Raw genomic sequence first — 17,181 nt, 5'->3', positions numbered from 1 at the left:
CACCTCGACCGGATTCATAACATTATAGACAGATTTCTGTCACATCACAGATTCAAAAGAGGAGCTTATTCAGCGTGTTTTCCCAGATGTAGCGCAAAAGTTCAATAACCATAACTGGCTGGGTGAACGAGCAATATTGACAGCGAAAAATAAAGATGTCGAAGATCTCAATGATTAAGGCCCAACTATAATAGACATAAGCTAGCATATGCGCGCATAAGTAAACGTGCGAATACAAATAATCTCAATACGAGTGAACATAATGCAGTCTAGCTCCGTTTCGTTCAATTTTTCTCAGTTTCGTTAACTTAAGCACACTTAAGCAAGAGCGATCGCAGTCGCTCGCCGCATGAGTAAAATTTGACATGTAGATACTTGAGCAAAATTGCATTATGGCTATGCAGTAATTTCGCAAACTTAAGTGAATTTTCGTCGGGTTTTTGACATAAGCTTATGTTTGCTTATGCCTATTATAGTTGGGCCTTTACAATTTCCAGTCGAATAACCATCTTTTTTCTTTATTTACGCACCACAAAACAAAACAGAAAATATAGTTTATGAGAAAGCTTTAAATTGATTAACAAACTGTATCATAACAGTGTGAGTCTGGTAATAGAAATTTAAACCTTATAAATAGCCGGTATTTCAGGAAATCTCTGTTTTTTTAAGGAAGCAACATGATGTGTCGAAAATAATAATAAAACTTCATTCTTAATTAAAAAAATGCTTTTTTATACAATACGTTTTGTTTGTTTTGAAATTAATTTATACAAAAGTTTAGGTCTTTTATTTATCGATTGAGGCAGTACGAAGTCTGCCGGGTCAGCTAGTATTTAAATACAAATATAAATCATTTAAATTGTGTCTTAAATTTGATATTATTGAATTTAAAAACATAAAAGATAAGTTAAAGTTATCGAATCAAAAATGTTTTTTATTTTATATATTCGCATTTGTCAATAATATGACAGTTCCAGATTGAATAGCTTTGTAGTGTAGTTTTGGATTCACTAACCTAGTTGAATTTTGACTACGTAGACAGTAGCTTTGTGAATGCGAAAAAATTTTGCATTCACAAAGGTAGTTGAATTTTTACTGTGTAGTCCCTAGCTTGTGAATGTGCTTAATGCAAGTTGATCATCAACAGTTAACATTCTAGAAATTAGAGATCAATCAATTGACATAAAGTCGTGTTCTAAGCGATAGTAATTTATATTTTTTAAGCCCCTAAAGCTATTACAAGAAACTAAAGGTTCACTTTTATGAGAAAATTCTTCACTTGCATTCTACCATACATACATTCTTCCAACTGAGCCTTTTTAAGATTAAATTTGCTTCCAAAAAGCAAAACAAAACATAATGTATAATATTGTTATATGTCTAAGGGCCGCCGCAGACTGCAGACTTTTTATCAGCTGATAGTTTAGGCTGAAAGTGCGCATACCGAGCCAACTTCACAGTTTGGTTGGTGAACAGGGCGCAGACTATCCAACTATCGACTGAATTTTCTACAATCAACAATATTGTGATTTGGGCGACGCCATATTCAAAATACACACGCAAGTTATATATATTGTTCCAAAGAAAACAGTGTTACTTGTTCTTCGGGTCGATTGCGACTGCCGAATTAGTTTTATTATTTAAATTATGAATTAATCACTTAAAGCTAAGGTCAATGCATCCACTTCCCGTTGGCCTTCGGATATTGCAATGTATTGATTGTCAGCGGAAAGTGGTGTTGAATTACATTATAAGTTGCGAAGTAAGACATATGTTCCGTCATCAAGTTTGCTGACTTGCATCTGTGTAACTCGCACGACGCCAAATCACAGAGCGAACTGAACTATCGCAGGACTAAACAATCATCGGCCGATAGTTGGCAGACAGATTAGTTTGAATTTATTAGGGTAGCCCATCAAACTTTTGTATCGGCCGATAACTGAATCACTGTAGAGTGCACAAATGCATTCCTCTCCAAACTGATTAAAAAGCCGACCAAACTATCGGCCGATAAAAAATCTGCAGTCTGCGGGGCCCTAATGGTAACTAACTATGCAAAAAAAGATGTTAAACCTTATTCCAAGAAGACATGTCCTGTTTTATATATATTTATTAGCAAACTTAAGTCTCTCATTTCTATTTTGTCACTGATGTACAGCTTTTTATTCACATACCATACGCCTGCAGCTACTTTCCTTTACATTTCTTTCTGCTCACATCATGAATTCTATTTTTGTTTTTGAATCGTACAATTATGTAATGAACTGTAGAAGGACTCCAATGCACAATTTTTGCTATTTCTAGTACTAATTTACAGTCCTGGTTATGCAACAAAACTAATAATTCTCGAATATCCAAAAATGTTTGTTTTCTGTTTGGTGTTTTTTCATGTGGAGTAAGAAACTACGCTAAATAATTGTAGGTAAATGGGTTTTCCTAACACTATGTGTACTTCCTACCACAAATCTGAGCTTATTGAATTTATTTGATAAAATTATAATGTAGGCTAGGAAATGCAACAAAACTGCAACAATGTGCTCGAGCTTTCCCTCATGGCTTTTTTTCACCGTTAGTAGAATTTTGCAGGAATGTCAAAAAATTGCTCGTACATCAAACAAATGTTCGTACACTGCTCTCTTCTCTAACAAAATGGAAATAACGGTACTTTTTGAAATGAAAATTGTGTACTATAAAGATATGGCTCAGTATGCCGTGGTGTATTGATCTTTTCAATAATTGTATTTTTTTTTTAATTTTGCGAAGTTTATTTTGAAAATGGAGGCTTCTCATAAAGTGAAGTAAGAAAACTGATTTTTAAACTAAGAAACGACGAAAAAAGTTATCCTGAGATATCGTCACGGTCTACAGTTCTATACCTATGTATTAAAAAATTATTTGAAAAATAAAAGCTTTGAAGTGGCCCCAGAAAGAGGTCGAAAAAAATACTAGACGCTCATATGGAAAGAAACATTGATAGAATGGTAAAGGCTGATCCCAAGTTAAGTGCTCCTAAAATAGCTGCTGAAATTCAATTCCAAGCAAATGATGGATTTTCGCTTAACTCTCAAACTGTTCGGAACTTTCTGTATTCAAAGGGATATAATGGTTGCACGGTACAAAAGAAACCCTTTATTTCAAAAGCAAACGTTTCAAAACGCTTGAACTATGCGAATGCATCCGTTTCGAAACCAGATGATTTTTAGAAGAATGTGTTATTCCTTGACGAGAGCAAGTTTAATGTCTTTGGGTCGGACGGTCGCAGATTTGTGTGGAGGAAACCAACCAAAATTTGCAATCAACGGTGAAACATTTAGGCGGAAATGTTATGGTCTGGGGAGTTATGTGGTCAAATGGTGTCGCAAATTTAGTTTTGATAGAAACAACAATGGTTATAAACAAATATTTACAATTTTTAAAAGAAAATTTGAAAGCCAGCGCTTTAAAAATTGGCCTTAAAGATGACTTTTTACTTGTGCAAGACAACGACCCTAAACATTCATCAAGGATAGTAAATACATGGCTTCTCTATAATGTTAAATCGCAATTGCCTCATCCTCCCCAATCTCCAGGTCCAGACCTTAATCCCATAAATCATTTTTGGGATTATTTAGGAAAAAGCCCCGAAAATCAAAAATAAGTAATAAAAACCAGCTAAACGCCGTTATATTGGAAGAATGGAACAAAATTTCGCCGGAAGTTACTTCAAAACTAGTTCTCTCTATGAAGAATTGCCTTCAGGATGTTATAAAAGCGAAAGGTTATCACACTCGCCACTAAAACTTACATATGTATATATAATTAAGTTTTTTATCACTGTACGTGCAATTTTTGGACCTTTTATTTCGTACTTTGCCTAATTCGTTGCATTTTTGTTTTCTTCATGTTTGTACTAATTTATTTTGTTTTGTTTTTATTCCTCATATAATAAACAATACCAAAATTAAAAAAAGAACGGTTGAAAATCTGTATTTCTTTAAATGCCTTAGCTATTATTTTGAAGAATCACCCGTACGAACAATTTTATGATACCTATAATGTAAGTAAAAGTTCACTGTTCACTTTTAGTATAGCATATTTCAGGGACTAAAATTAGAAATTACGAATCAGATCCTTCAACTTCTTTCATTATAAACAATCATAAAATTAATTTATTTGAATATTTTTTTTTATATAAATATTTAAAATTTAAATACAGTAATAATTGTTGTGGTTATGTTTGTTTGTTTTGTGATAACAGTACCTCAACAGTTAATCGCTTTCAACATACGAAAAAAAAGGAATATTTTATTTTAAACATAAACCACAAGAAGCAAATAACAAACTATGAGTTTGGCTAAGTCAACTACGCTGGCGCCTCTTTTTCCCCCATAATGCTCTGCATAGATGGCTCGGATTCAGAACGTTTGTGCTTTCGCACAATTTTCTTTTTAGCTGGTCGTTCAGAAGATACATTGCTCCCCACACCACTTGATTCTTGTTGTAAGTCGGGAACACTGCGAGTGAGTTCTTTTCCTTCTTCGAAAACTTCATCGCCCCCAGACGTCGTGGAAGCCTCCAGGACTTTCTCATTTAAACAAACATCATCTAAGTCGACGTCACTGTTCGAAAAGAGTGCAGTTGCTCCAAGTTCTAGGGAATTTTTTGCATCTAAAAGAGAATCGGATTCCTCAACGGCAGTTGATTTATTCGGAGTAGATGTAGCTCCGATTGAAGCAGCATCATTTATATACGAACGATGCAGTACCGAAGGCAAACCTGTTGCATTTGTTGTCTCTGGTATAGGTGTTGGTGCTGCCTTGGGGCGGGTTGGACTCTGGACAGTTGGAATCGGGCATACATTTGTGACCGATGAAGCGGGTGTGGAATTGTTCTTTTCCTCTTGATGTTGCTTCATAAGCTCGCAGGCCTTTCCGAGCGCACAAATTGTGTTGAGAATCCTGCAGCCCATCAATGTTAGATATGCGATGAAAAACAAAACAATTGCCGCACAGTTATCGAATGAAACAGCACTGTGAATTGCCTTAATGAGAACAACCCCCAGAGGAAATGGAATGAAACCCATCCTTCTGGCCACCAAATCAGAGTGATCAGAAAATGCGTGTTTTTGACGCGTTTGGGTCATGTCGTAGGCCAAACTAATTGTGTATTCTCGATACACGTCCACTGGCAGCTCATTGAATCTTGTAATGAATGCGTGCTTCACCCAATCGATTAGAATTTCTGTGATCAGCACATAGATGCAATCGGGAAGCATAACATAGAATTGCGTAGCACTCCAATTGAACTCCTTCATTGTTTGGATGACCACTATAAACAAAAGAACCGACAAGTGGAATCGCTCGCGCACATCACTGCAGGTTAGCTGGAAGAGGTTATTCTTGTCGAATTTTTTAAATACACTGCCTTTTAGCTCTACGAAATTGTTTGAAATCATTATTGTGAGAAGACCCTTGTTGTTTGAGTTCACAGCTACGTTCAATGTTGTGGCTTGAAACATGATTAGGAAACTGTGCAGCACGACATATATTAAGGCAAAAATAATGTGTGGAATGAGACCGAAGTGTTCGCGCTTCTTGTTTTTCGGCTCAGTTGCCGTCCAGAAGAGGGCATCTATGGTGTCCTGGCCGAAAGCCGAGAGCAGTCGATCACCAACCTCGAGCATATTGTAAAAAATGTACAATTTTATGATGCTCTGGGATTTAATTATGTGATAGATGCGATTTGTATCCACAGAGAGCATGAGGAATGTGCATGCAATCCAGATGACACCCTTCAACAGGTCACAAATCTCAGCCGGTGTTAGCAGCTTTTGGGTTCTCCTTCGGAGTCCTAGGCAATTGGCTATTGGTCGACTTATGACAGCCCAAATAGCCAGGAAGAATCGAATGGGTAAAAATGTGTGGATGTAGAGGAATGAATCGGCACACTGAATTACACCGTAGCCCATAAACTTCTCCACTTCACGGGGAATTTTCATGAATGAGTATATTTTCTGACGGCGAGCAGAGTAGCGCTCCTCGTCGTGTTCCAATATATAACCGCGAGTCATTTCTACTTTGACGAAGTCCATAAACGATGGGGTTCCTTATAGAGATTGAAAAATCTTTGAATTGTGTCTTATCGGTGATATTTTTTTTGTTTTACCTTTTCGTTTGGGTTCCACTTCATCGGCATTTTCGTCACAAGAAGAAGCAGTCTTTAGTTTTCTCCGCTCGCTAACATCGTCGAAGATTTCATCGATGCGATTTTGTAAATTTATTTCTCCACGAAACCTTAGCTTTTTAGATGTTGGAGTTGATGCGAAATTTGTGTGGTCGTCTTTGATTCGTGACATATTTTTCTTTCCTTTTTTTTTGGAACGATTAAGCGGGTTTTTGTTTTGTTTTTGTGGCTTTGGACTTTGCTTTTTCTGACGTTTGTGCGGAAATATGTAAATAAAGAGAAATCGAAAAAAATATAAGATTAGAAAGAGTCTCGAATACAATTCCAGAGAATAGCGAAAAGAGTTGTTACAAGGGTCAGAGACTGCTTTTAATTTAAATTATTTAATTACTATTTTTGATTAGCAAATGCCTTAAAAGGTTTTAGGGGGCGGCTTTCCATTACCGCAGCACGAATTTCCTTCTGATTTTTGTTCGCAGTTAATTAGGGGTCTCAATAGAACATGTTTTAAGTATTAAGGCGAGGAAACACTTAACCCTACATTTTTTGTATTTAATTTTTTGAGCCTAAAACAATTTTTTTTTTGAATTTATAGCACGGCGTACTAACAGCTAGGTATGTAAGGGGGGCATGTTGCCCCCTGCAACCACTATGCTTGGGAGCACTATAGGGGTGTTCACGATTCGATGCAAGTGGTCTTGTATCGTTGCGAAAGTGCAAAAGTGTAACATTTTCTTGCACTAAAACAACAAAATATACAGACTACAATTTTGTTACACTTTTGCACTTTTGCTATACCCGAACCCTATTGCAACACAAAAATACAACGGTGCAAAATTTGTCTGTTGTAGTTGACAGTTTGGCAGCTGTCATTTTATCAGAAATTTTGGTGGGCTTTAAGTTTAAATTGAATTTGAAGTTATTGCCGCATTTATGCCAACGACAAAAATCAGAAAAAAGAATGGAAAAAAAAGAATCAGATCTAAGGAATATAAAGAAGTGCCGTCGACGTGACAAAGCGGTAAAAAAATGGACGGAAAAAGAAATTTTAATTACATTAGATTACATTCAAGAAGCTGGAAACTTCGAGGCAAGATATAATCAAAATGTTTTTTGCTCAACAAACATTTTATTTTAGAAGCCAACAGCACAAATATTTTACAGAAAACTGTTAGAACAGAAGCCATTAGACGCCACTTGGGAGTTGATCAGGTGGAAAATGAGAAGCCTGAAAACTTCATTTTCTAAAGCTACAGAGTGGCAAAAATCAACTGGTGCTGGTCTCATGGAAACAGAAAAGGGACTTGGTACTGTTCAAGGTGAGACAACAATTGAGATTTAGATACAATTTTGTGTACGTTCCTAACAATTTTGTGTTTATTTCTTATTAGCAAAAGTTCTTTTTTTGTCATGAGAAACGTCATGATTTGACGTTTTTACTATGGTATTGCTATGTTTAGAAAAGGTGTGTTCGCGATGTAAAAAAAAAAACACAAATTTCGCAATTTAACATTTTTTGTTTCATCGGATCGTGAATACCCCTTATATGATTTAGGGTGGTTGCGAGTTTGAGTACATGCAAAGTGGTTTTTCATTTGAAAAATAAAGCGGTCCCTAGACTATCAATATTATTGCCCAATATTTGATATGTCTAGGGCTCATATTGAAGGGTTATATATTGTACAAAATCAAAATAATTTTGATATTTAATATGCAATTAAATTTATTGTATGTTCTGTGGATGTGTTTGCATAATATTTTGTCATTTGTTTTGAATTTTTATAGTGATAACATCTCCCTGAATTAAATGTCAAAATGGCAAACAATAACAATAAAAAAGAGGAACGCAAATTCATAGTGAAATTAATTGAAGGGCATGAAACTTTGCTTGCTTTGTGGAATGTGAAGTGTAAAGAATGGGTGCTTTCATAAATGCATGGTTGCTTTGTTTGCATGCGATCAATTGCCAATCAGACTAACGTCACACAAAATACTTGCGCATGTGTTTTAAGCTGCATTTATGAACACTTTCTTATGATTTGCGTCATATGTCAAAAGACTGTCAGAATTTGAAGTTTTACTTACTTCAAGTTTTGAAATTTGATAAATAATGGACAACAAAAAGTTTTTTTCAATAATAATAAGTGAATATTGTGAAAATCGGATTAATCGAAACCATGGCATTGATTTTCTCAGGAAAAGGAATCTTAAGAGACATCAATTAATCAGTTTTATTTTATCAAAGAGAAAAAAGGGACAATTTAAACGAAAGATTCCGGGCTTGAAGGAAAATTTTCATCGGTTGACAGTGTTCCATAGCACATTTTTCTTTTTTTTTCCCATCGGCAAACTCCTTTTCCATTTGTAGCCTCGTTTCCAACATAAGTTGAATATATTTATGTTGCCACACTTCATCATCCATCCTTTAATAATATTCAATTTTCAGAACAATCTTTTAATTTTTAGCAAACATTTACCTTTATTGAGCCAGAGCAGGTTTGTGATGCCGTTTACTGTTTTCAATTGAAATTTGAATTTTCAAGGAAAAGAATTTGACAATTTCAATAATAAAGGAAAGAAAATCGTTTTTACCATATACCTGTCTCTTTTATTGAGAAAGAAATTCAGATTGCATGTGAGTTTTTGTAGTTGCACATTTGCGCTGCAAATATTTGCTTTTTGCTTTTATGAACATCTGACATTTATCATTTGCATTTATGAAAACTATGCATTCGTCAGACTTTCGCAACCATGCATTTATGAAAGCACCCAATATACCAACAGAAATCTTAAAAGTGATCAATACGAAAAAATGCTTGCAAGATACCGCGAAAGATATCCCGACGTTGATAAGGCTCAACTGATCCAAAAACTGAACTCTTTACGAACCAATTATAGGAAAGAACTAAAAAGAAGTTGATGCGCTGCAAGGTCATTAGAGCAACCATGCTCTTCAAAGAGCAGCATGGACAACAAAGCAAATGATACAAATCCGGAAATGTCTCAGGTAACAAGTTTTGGACGTTAAGACGATTGTTTGAGCTTTTTCGAGAATGCCAAAAGCATTTTCACGATTCGGCTCACGCTGCTGAGCGATAATTAAAGATTCGTTTCTCCGTATTTAATTCAATTTGTCCATACGGTTTCATGAAATTGTCGGTCAGTGCGAAGGCATCATCAATATGAAGTGATTTATTTGTAAACGCTTTTCCTCCGTGTGACTTAAAATTCCTCCATCCGACATTCGTTCGTTTATGCCAGCATCTACCATCATAAATTTATAGTCTGAATTTAATCAGTCATCAGAACAATACTATGGTATTTTTTGTAATTGTAAAAGTAAGAGCCTAAATTGGGTGGCTTTTTAATTGCCACATGTTTCCTGCCAATCGACCCCAAACAATTTGGGAAATGCCATCGGTCATTATATCCATTGGCAACTTCTATCCATTCATCTTCTGTTTGTGGCAGCTATAAATTTGAAATTATAATATGAGTTGTTATTTATTCGTTTATATTAATTCTTATTCCATCCCTGACAACAGTAGTTGCACACAGGAATGGTTGAGAGTTGTCAGTCACTAGGCCCTAGTTCTCAAAGGGACTGTTGTTTTTTGTCTTGTTTGTTTTTTTTTATTATTATTAATTCTTTCATATGTCTCTTTACAAAAAGCTAAAACAAAAAACTATGAATCTCAAGAGTTGATTTCTTTTGTTTGGAAACTGCTTTAGGAACCAAAGAATGAATTTGAACAAATCTCTGCAGCTTGGGCAGTCGATTTGCAGAGAATGGAACCAGAGCAAGAACTTTATGCAAAAGAAGCCATAAACGACATATTATTTGAAGGCCGTATGGAACTCTAAACCGAAAAATAAATATGAATGGTTACTAAAGTGCGTCGTGTTCCACTCCGTACAGCTTTGTAATGTCAACGTCAAGCACAGCTGATTGCCATGTCAAACAAAATTCTCAAGTTGTGTATTCGAAAGAGAATACGAACTCGCAAAATGTTTCTGAATTCTTTTCTACTTTTCAATAAATAAATAAACATACCTACGTATGTATTTTTATTTATTTATTTAAACTAATCATTGTAGTATAAAATTAAGGCAACTATCATTAATAATGTGTAATTCCCCTTATGTTTAGGTTTCAGAGTTTCGTAGCTAGATGTCGCACGCTGAGCGCGAAACTCTGAAACCTGAGACATAGAAGCGAGACAAAAGGTTGTTTGGCTCGCTCTCATAAAAATTTGTATTCTAACGGCTATTCTATTCAACGGACGCGCCCAAGCCAGTCGAATTAGATTTGTAGTCTTTAAATAAGAGTTATATTTTAATAAAGAAATTATATACCACAACGTCAGATGTGGGGTAATACACCAAAAGAAAACTAAATTATTGTGTATATTACCTCTTTTTGCGGATTTAAAGCCAGCTATGACAAAACTCAACAAAGCACAATTGGTTGAAGCACTTCAGAGCGCTGGAGTAGATGTGCCAGACACGGCTTCTCTAGCTCAACTTCGGGCATTGTATGAAAGTACAGTTACAGTGGCACCCCAACAACCTTCTGGTGAGTTAACTGAGAAAACTCCACCTTCTGCTGAGCTAACCGAGGAAACTCCACCTTCTGCATCTCCGAATGGAGAGAATACTTCCGAAACACTGGCCGCTTCTGATAACAGGCACAGTAATACAGCTTCTGATGTCCAAGACTTGGAAGAAGAACAAGAGCTGGCCAGACTTGAGCGTCGGAAAAAAATCCTTGAGCTAAGGAAAGAATTGGACCAGATGGAAGCGCCCACAACATCTTCGGTTGCACCATGGCGTGCAGTGGACTTCTCAGACATCGAAAATGCTGTTCCTGCATTCAACGGTGACGATCCATACAGCATCACTAAATGGATAGTTGACTACGAAGATGTGACCGACTCGCTGGGATGCGATGACCGATGCAAGTACTTGTCTGCACGCCGTCTCATGCAGGGAACTGCGAAAATGCTGTTACGCACGGTCTACGTTGACAACTGGGATTCTTTGAAGCAAATACTTATCAAAGAATTCGACCATAAGATGAGCAGACAGCAGGTCTATCGTCAACTGAGTGAGAGAGTACGTCGTCAGGGCGAGCCACTTCTTCGATATGTCATATGTATGCAAGAACTTGGGTCACATGCTGAAATCGATGAGGCAGAGTTGATCGAATTCATTATCGATGGTTTGAGGGATTCACCAGCAAATGTCTCTATTCTTTTTGCCGCCAAAACTATAGTAGAGCTCAAAAACCTCTTGCCACGATACGAAAAAAGAAGAGTTCCGAGGACTATGGTTGCTAGGGCAACAACTTCTGGAGGAAATATGGTTCCCTCAACTTCAGCATCAAACAACGAGCAGTCCAAGAGATGTTTTAATTGCTCAAAGTATGGGCACATCGCAGCAAAATGTCCAAAGGAGCAACGACCAGCTGGATCCTGTTTCAAATGTGCTGACGAGGGGCACACTTACAAAAACTGCCCTTATATTGTGAAGACCAGAGTTGGAGCCGTGAACCGGGATGCCCTACATGATGACACCAAGGAGCTGACTCAGAGTTTGGATGCTGTTCAGATGGTGAGTGTCGCCTTTATGACAAATAAGAATAAGTGCACAAAATTTATCGATTGTTGTTCTCTTTTGGATACCGGTAGTCCGATTAGTTTCATACGAAAGTCTGTTCTGCCTGAAGAAATTAACGTTCAAGAATCATTAACGTATTCAAGATTTAAAGGATTAGGAAACATTAAACTCTTTACGTACGGTACGATTAATTGTTATATTAATATAAAAGATAATTTAAATCTTGTTTCCCTTATGGTTATTCCAGATGAAGTAACTCCTATACCTTTACTTATTGGTCGTGATCTCCTTGAAATCTTTAATATAAAACTTAACATGAACTGTAATAAAGTTAATATAACTTCTGAGCAGTGTCAAAATGAAATTTGTTCGAATAAAGTTTTTCTTTCTAACCAATTGTATATGTGCACTTATTCTGATGAAAAAACCGAACCTTCAGAGTGTAGTCATTATAAGAACAACATAAATGATGTTTTTGGGAGCAGCGTATTAGCCGGTGAATTAAAGATACAACCTAAAGAACTTAGTGATTGCTTCAAAGACAAGTTGAATACATTTGATCATGATCGGATTAAGCTTAAAGACGATCTTGATGTGAAGAGAGAATACAATAATGTTGAGGTAGATAGTGATTTATTTGGCTGCCATGCTTTTGAGATTATATGGGATAGAAAAGATTATATAGATATTGATTCAAATCTTAGTTTAGACATTTCAAAAACTATTAAAAATATAGTATCTCAAAATTATTTGAATTTTGATAAAACTATGGTTTCACCAAAGGATTTTGAGATGCACATTAGACTTACATCTGATATTCCTGTTTGTTTTGCTCCGCGAAGGCTATCAGTCTCAGAAAAAGGTACTGTGAGTGAAATAATAAAAGACCTATTGGAAAAACGAATTATTCAGCCAAGTAGTTCTCCGTATGCTGCACCAATAGTTTTAGTTAAGAAAAAATCTGGTGAAACCAGAATGTGTATAGACTATCGAGCATTGAACAAACGTACAGTAAGAGATCCTCATCCAATACCATTGATAGACGATTGCATTGAATACCTGGAGGGGAAGAAGGTTATGACCTTATTAGACCTTAAGAGTGGGTTTTACCAGGTAAAGGTAGCAGCAGATTCAACACAATTAACATCTTTCGTAACCCCGAACGGTCAATGGGAATTTCTTAAAATGCCTTTCGGCCTTAAGAATGCGCCCAGTGTTTTTCAGAGATTCATAATTCAAATTTTTCGTGAATTTATAGACAGAGGAGATATAGTTGTCTACCTAGATGATATATTAATTGCTAGTAAAACTATTACTGAACATTTTGAGATACTTACTAAAATTTTATGTTGTGTAGCGAAGAATGGGTTGGAGCTCAACTTGTCAAAATGTCGCTTTGCATATTCGAAACTTGATTACTTAGGGTTTAAAGTAACGGAACATGGCATCCAACCTAGTGATTCCCATATTCGAGCGATTGCTCAATATCCTGTGCCTAAAGACAGAAAGAAATTGCATTCATTTTTAGGACTTTGTTCATACTTTCGCAGGTTTGTCGAATCCTTTTCAAGAATAGCAAGACCTCTTTATAATTTATTAAAAGCTGAAACTCCTTTTAGATTTACTTCCGAATGCGAAGATGTTTTTCAGACTTTAAAGGAACGGTTAACATCTCCACCTGTATTGGCAATCTATAGTCCAAGGAAAGAAACAGAACTGCATTGCGATGCAAGTTCATTAGGGTATGGTGCAGTTCTACTCCAACGACAAGAAGATGATAAATTACATCCGGTAGCATTCTTCTCTAAAAGCACCACTGATCAAGAGGCCAAATACCATAGTTTTGAATTGGAAACTTTAGCCATAATTTCAGCTTTACGTCGGTTCCGTGTTTATTTGCAAGGTATTCCTTTTACAATCGTAACTGATTGCAGTTCTTTAACAATGACACTGAACAAAAAGAATGTTAATCATAGAATTGCTCGATGGGCCTTAGAGCTGGAGGATTATGATTATAAGGTCAAACATCGTAGTGGTGCCAATATGAATCATGTTGATGCCTTAAGCAGATGTAATGTTATATCCGTTATTGACTCTGAGGATGTTGATTTCCAACTCAGAGCAGCCCAAAATCGAGATGTAAAGATTTTGGAAATGAAAAACAAACTATATTTAAAAGATAATAATTCGTTTTTAGTTCAGGATGGTATTGTCTTCAAAAAAAATAAAAATGGTAAACTTCGATTCTATGTCCCATCTGAAATGGAAACTAATGTTATAAGAATGATCCATGAGAAAATTGGGCATTTAGGTGTAACAAAAAGCTCTGATCAAATTGGCCGTCACTATTGGTTTCCGAATGTTCAGGAAAAAGTTGAAAAATACATTAAAAATTGTATCCGTTGCATAATGCACTCAGCACCAGTTCGATCTAATATACGCAATTTGTTCAATATTCCTAAGGAGCCCATTCCATTCCATACAATACACTTGGATCATCTTGGTCCTCTCCCTTCAATAAAGTCAAAGAGAAAACATATATTAGTGGTAATAGATGCATTTACAAAGTTCACTAAATTATACCCAGTTGTATCTACAAGCTCAAAAGAAGTATGTGCAGCACTAAGAAAATATTTTGAGTATTACAGTAGGCCATCAAGAGTAATTACTGATAGGGGAACCTGCTTTACATCACTAGAGTTTAGTTCATTTGTTATAGACCAGAATATAGATCATGTTAAGGTGGCAGTTCATTCGCCACAGGCCAATGGTCAAGTAGAGCGAGTCAATAGGGTATTAACTGGCATGCTTGCTAAGCTTTCGGAACCAATCGAGCACTCAGATTGGGTTGTTACTTTAACACAAATAGAATTCGGACTAAATAACACTATACATCGCGCTATTCAAAATACACCAAGTCAATTGTTATTTGGTATTAACCAAAGGGGAGTAGTAATCGACAAATTAACAGAATTTCTTGATGATAAACAATTAAGTCAACTGGAAAGAAATCTTGAATTGTCAAGAGAAAAGGCTTCAGAAGCAATCACTAAGATTCAGGAATATAATATTAAATATTTTAATGAGCATAATAACCCGGCACGTATATATGATGAGGGTGATTATGTAGTAATAAAAAATGTAGATACAACAACCGGTGTAAATAAGAAATTGGTTCCAAAGTTCAGAGGCCCATACGTTGTTTACAAAATTCTACCTAATGATAGATACGTAATACGCGATATCGAAGGTTGTCAAATCACACAGCTGCCATATGATGGCATTGTCGAGTCTCGAAATATTCGACTTTGGAAGAATCGAGACTCTGAAGGTTCGGTTGATTAAGGGCGACACCTACCATCTCATGATTATAACTTAAGACTTGTTTGTTTAATTTAATCGTGGGCGATCAAATTGTCAGATTGGCCGAGTTGTAGTATAAAATTAAGGCAACTATCATTAATAATGTGTAATTCCCCTTATGTTTAGGTTTCAGAGTTTCGTAGCTAGATGTCGCACGCTGAGCGCGAAACTCTGAAACCTGAGACATAGAAGCGAGACAAAAGGTTGTTTGGCTCGCTCTCATAAAAATTTGTATTCTAACGGCTATTCTATTCAACGGACGCGCCCAAGCCAGTCGAATTAGATTTGTAGTCTTTAAATAAGAGTTATATTTTAATAAAGAAATTATATACCACATCATAGATGTGTAATCTTGTATTTTATTTAACTAACCTTGATGTAATCCTTTAGGACGTGTATTAAAGCTATACAAGTTGCAGTGACGATTAAGCCAATCGATTGCGGGGATATTGCGCTAGTAAATTTTAAGTCTTCAAAAGTATTTCGGGCAGCAAGGAATCATAGTGTAATTGACAAAGGCTGGGAAGGGGGTATAGCATCTCACAATTTGGTATTTTTCTTTATAATTATAGGCGTAAAATCCATCGTCCGTTCTTGGGAAATTTCTTAAATCATTGGGTTCACTCAAAGCCAGCTCATTTAATAAATTTTGATGAGTAAACACGTTTTGTTTTTTGTACCAGTCCTTCATCCATCTCCGTTTTTTCCTTGTTTTATGAAATAGCAAGAGCTATTGCCACACAACAATAATCCATATCATTGAGCATGATGTTGAAGCACAAATAAAGAACTGTCATATGATTTACTGTGGGAAATACTGTTAAGTGTTGGGTACCAGTCATTAATATTGTGCAATAATATTGATAGTCTGGGGACCGCTTAAAATCAAAGAAATCCCCAACAAAAAAAGCAAGTATGGTAACACTGAACAAAAAACAGAAAAGAAATGTCAAAATCAACTATTTTTGTATGTTTTGAAGTGAACTTTGAAAATTAATTTAAAACAGAAATAAATGTTTCCTCGCTCTAAAATTGCTATAGTTATCAATTACTTGCACATATCTATCAAATAAAAAAAAACGCGTGTCGAAACTCGTGCTGCGGTAATGGAAAGTTGAGCCTCTCTTGTTTTGAACATACATAATTCTTCCCTTTAGCTTAGGACAGAACAACACCTTTAGTACCGAAAACCTTATTTATTTAAGGTGGAGTAAGCTAGAATTGGTTGCTAGCAGAACTTAAACCAGAGTACAGAAAGTTTAATATTTAAACGTCATCTTGTTTTTCTTAGAAGTGTTTATAAACGTACACAAATATATTTATCAATATCAGTTGCGATCTGTGCAAATTTTATTTTCAGATCGTTTTCTATCCCATTCCCTATGATATTGATTCATGAAATTGATTATGTACAAATCAATTGGGGGTTGTTTTTTATAAGAGTCTTAGATTAGTCTAAAACTCCTAGGATTTTATTTTCATAAATAAGGATTTGTTTAAGTAAAGCATCGTCAAGCCTCAGAGCCAACATCGTTTCACATTCCATCATTGCAAAGTTACACCCGAAGTTCATAAAATTTTCTGAAACAGATGCACTACAAACAGAGTTTTATGAAATTGCGAAACTCTCAAGACTGATAGGCGCTATCTACTGTACACACTAACCTATCAAATCTCCAAATTGAAACTTCTATTGGTTGGTTCCTACTAAACTACTAGATTGATTGGAGTGAAATATGCATCAATCATTGTTGATATTAATTAAGAGATCTAGTCGCGACGAACCAAATTCAAATTCAAAATTAAAACACAACTGCAAAAACAAAGAACAATCTAACTGTTTTGTTCTCAGCTTCCATTTGTCAAATGCTTTCCAACAGAAATGCTGGAATAAGTCACAAATAGTAACGCAATACATACATTTATGAGAAGGATAAATGTGAAGCGCAAAATTATCTTATAAGAGGATTTAACTGGTATGTAATTTAAGTGGGCGGTAACTAATCAGGGCTTTACTTTTATGTTGTGATATAGACC

The 17,181-nt window shown here is 35.7% G+C and overlaps 1 protein-coding gene and 1 long non-coding RNA gene across 2 annotated transcripts; both read right to left on the bottom strand.

Moving 5' to 3' along the window:
• Nucleotides 1-4,117: 4,117 nt before the first annotated feature.
• LOC129940826 (protein TAPT1 homolog) lies at nt 4,118-6,435 on the bottom strand. Its single transcript, XM_056049322.1, has 2 exons — nt 6,145-6,435; nt 4,118-6,084 (listed from the first exon to the last, which is right to left on the bottom strand). Exons 1-2 carry the CDS (start codon nt 6,332-6,334, stop codon nt 4,343-4,345), a joined length of 1,932 nt encoding a protein of 643 aa, XP_055905297.1. The 5' UTR covers nt 6,335-6,435; the 3' UTR covers nt 4,118-4,342.
• Nucleotides 6,436-13,952: 7,517 nt separating this feature from the next.
• On the bottom strand, nt 13,953-15,473 carry LOC129940262 (uncharacterized). Its single transcript, XR_008780647.1, has 2 exons — nt 14,365-15,473; nt 13,953-14,293 (listed from the first exon to the last, which is right to left on the bottom strand). It is a non-coding gene; the product is annotated as an uncharacterized LOC129940262 (long non-coding RNA).
• Nucleotides 15,474-17,181: the final 1,708 nt, after the last annotated feature.

This window comes from Eupeodes corollae, chromosome 1 (assembly GCF_945859685.1).
Source record: "Eupeodes corollae chromosome 1, idEupCoro1.1, whole genome shotgun sequence".
Classification (NCBI taxonomy): Eukaryota; Metazoa; Arthropoda; class Insecta; order Diptera; family Syrphidae; genus Eupeodes; species Eupeodes corollae.
Note: the sequence above shows the minus strand (reverse complement) of the source record. Positions and strands in the feature narration are given on the sequence as shown.

Bases quoted from the DNA above. Each gene is read 5' to 3' on its own strand.
- LOC129940826 (XM_056049322.1), bottom strand. From the start codon at position 6,334: ATGTCACGAATCAAAGACGACCACACAAATTTCGCATCAACTCCAACA. The intron at 6,085-6,144 runs GTAAAACAAAAA...AATCTCTATAAG, and splicing joins AGTGGAACCCAAACGAAAAG to GAACCCCATCGTTTATGGAC.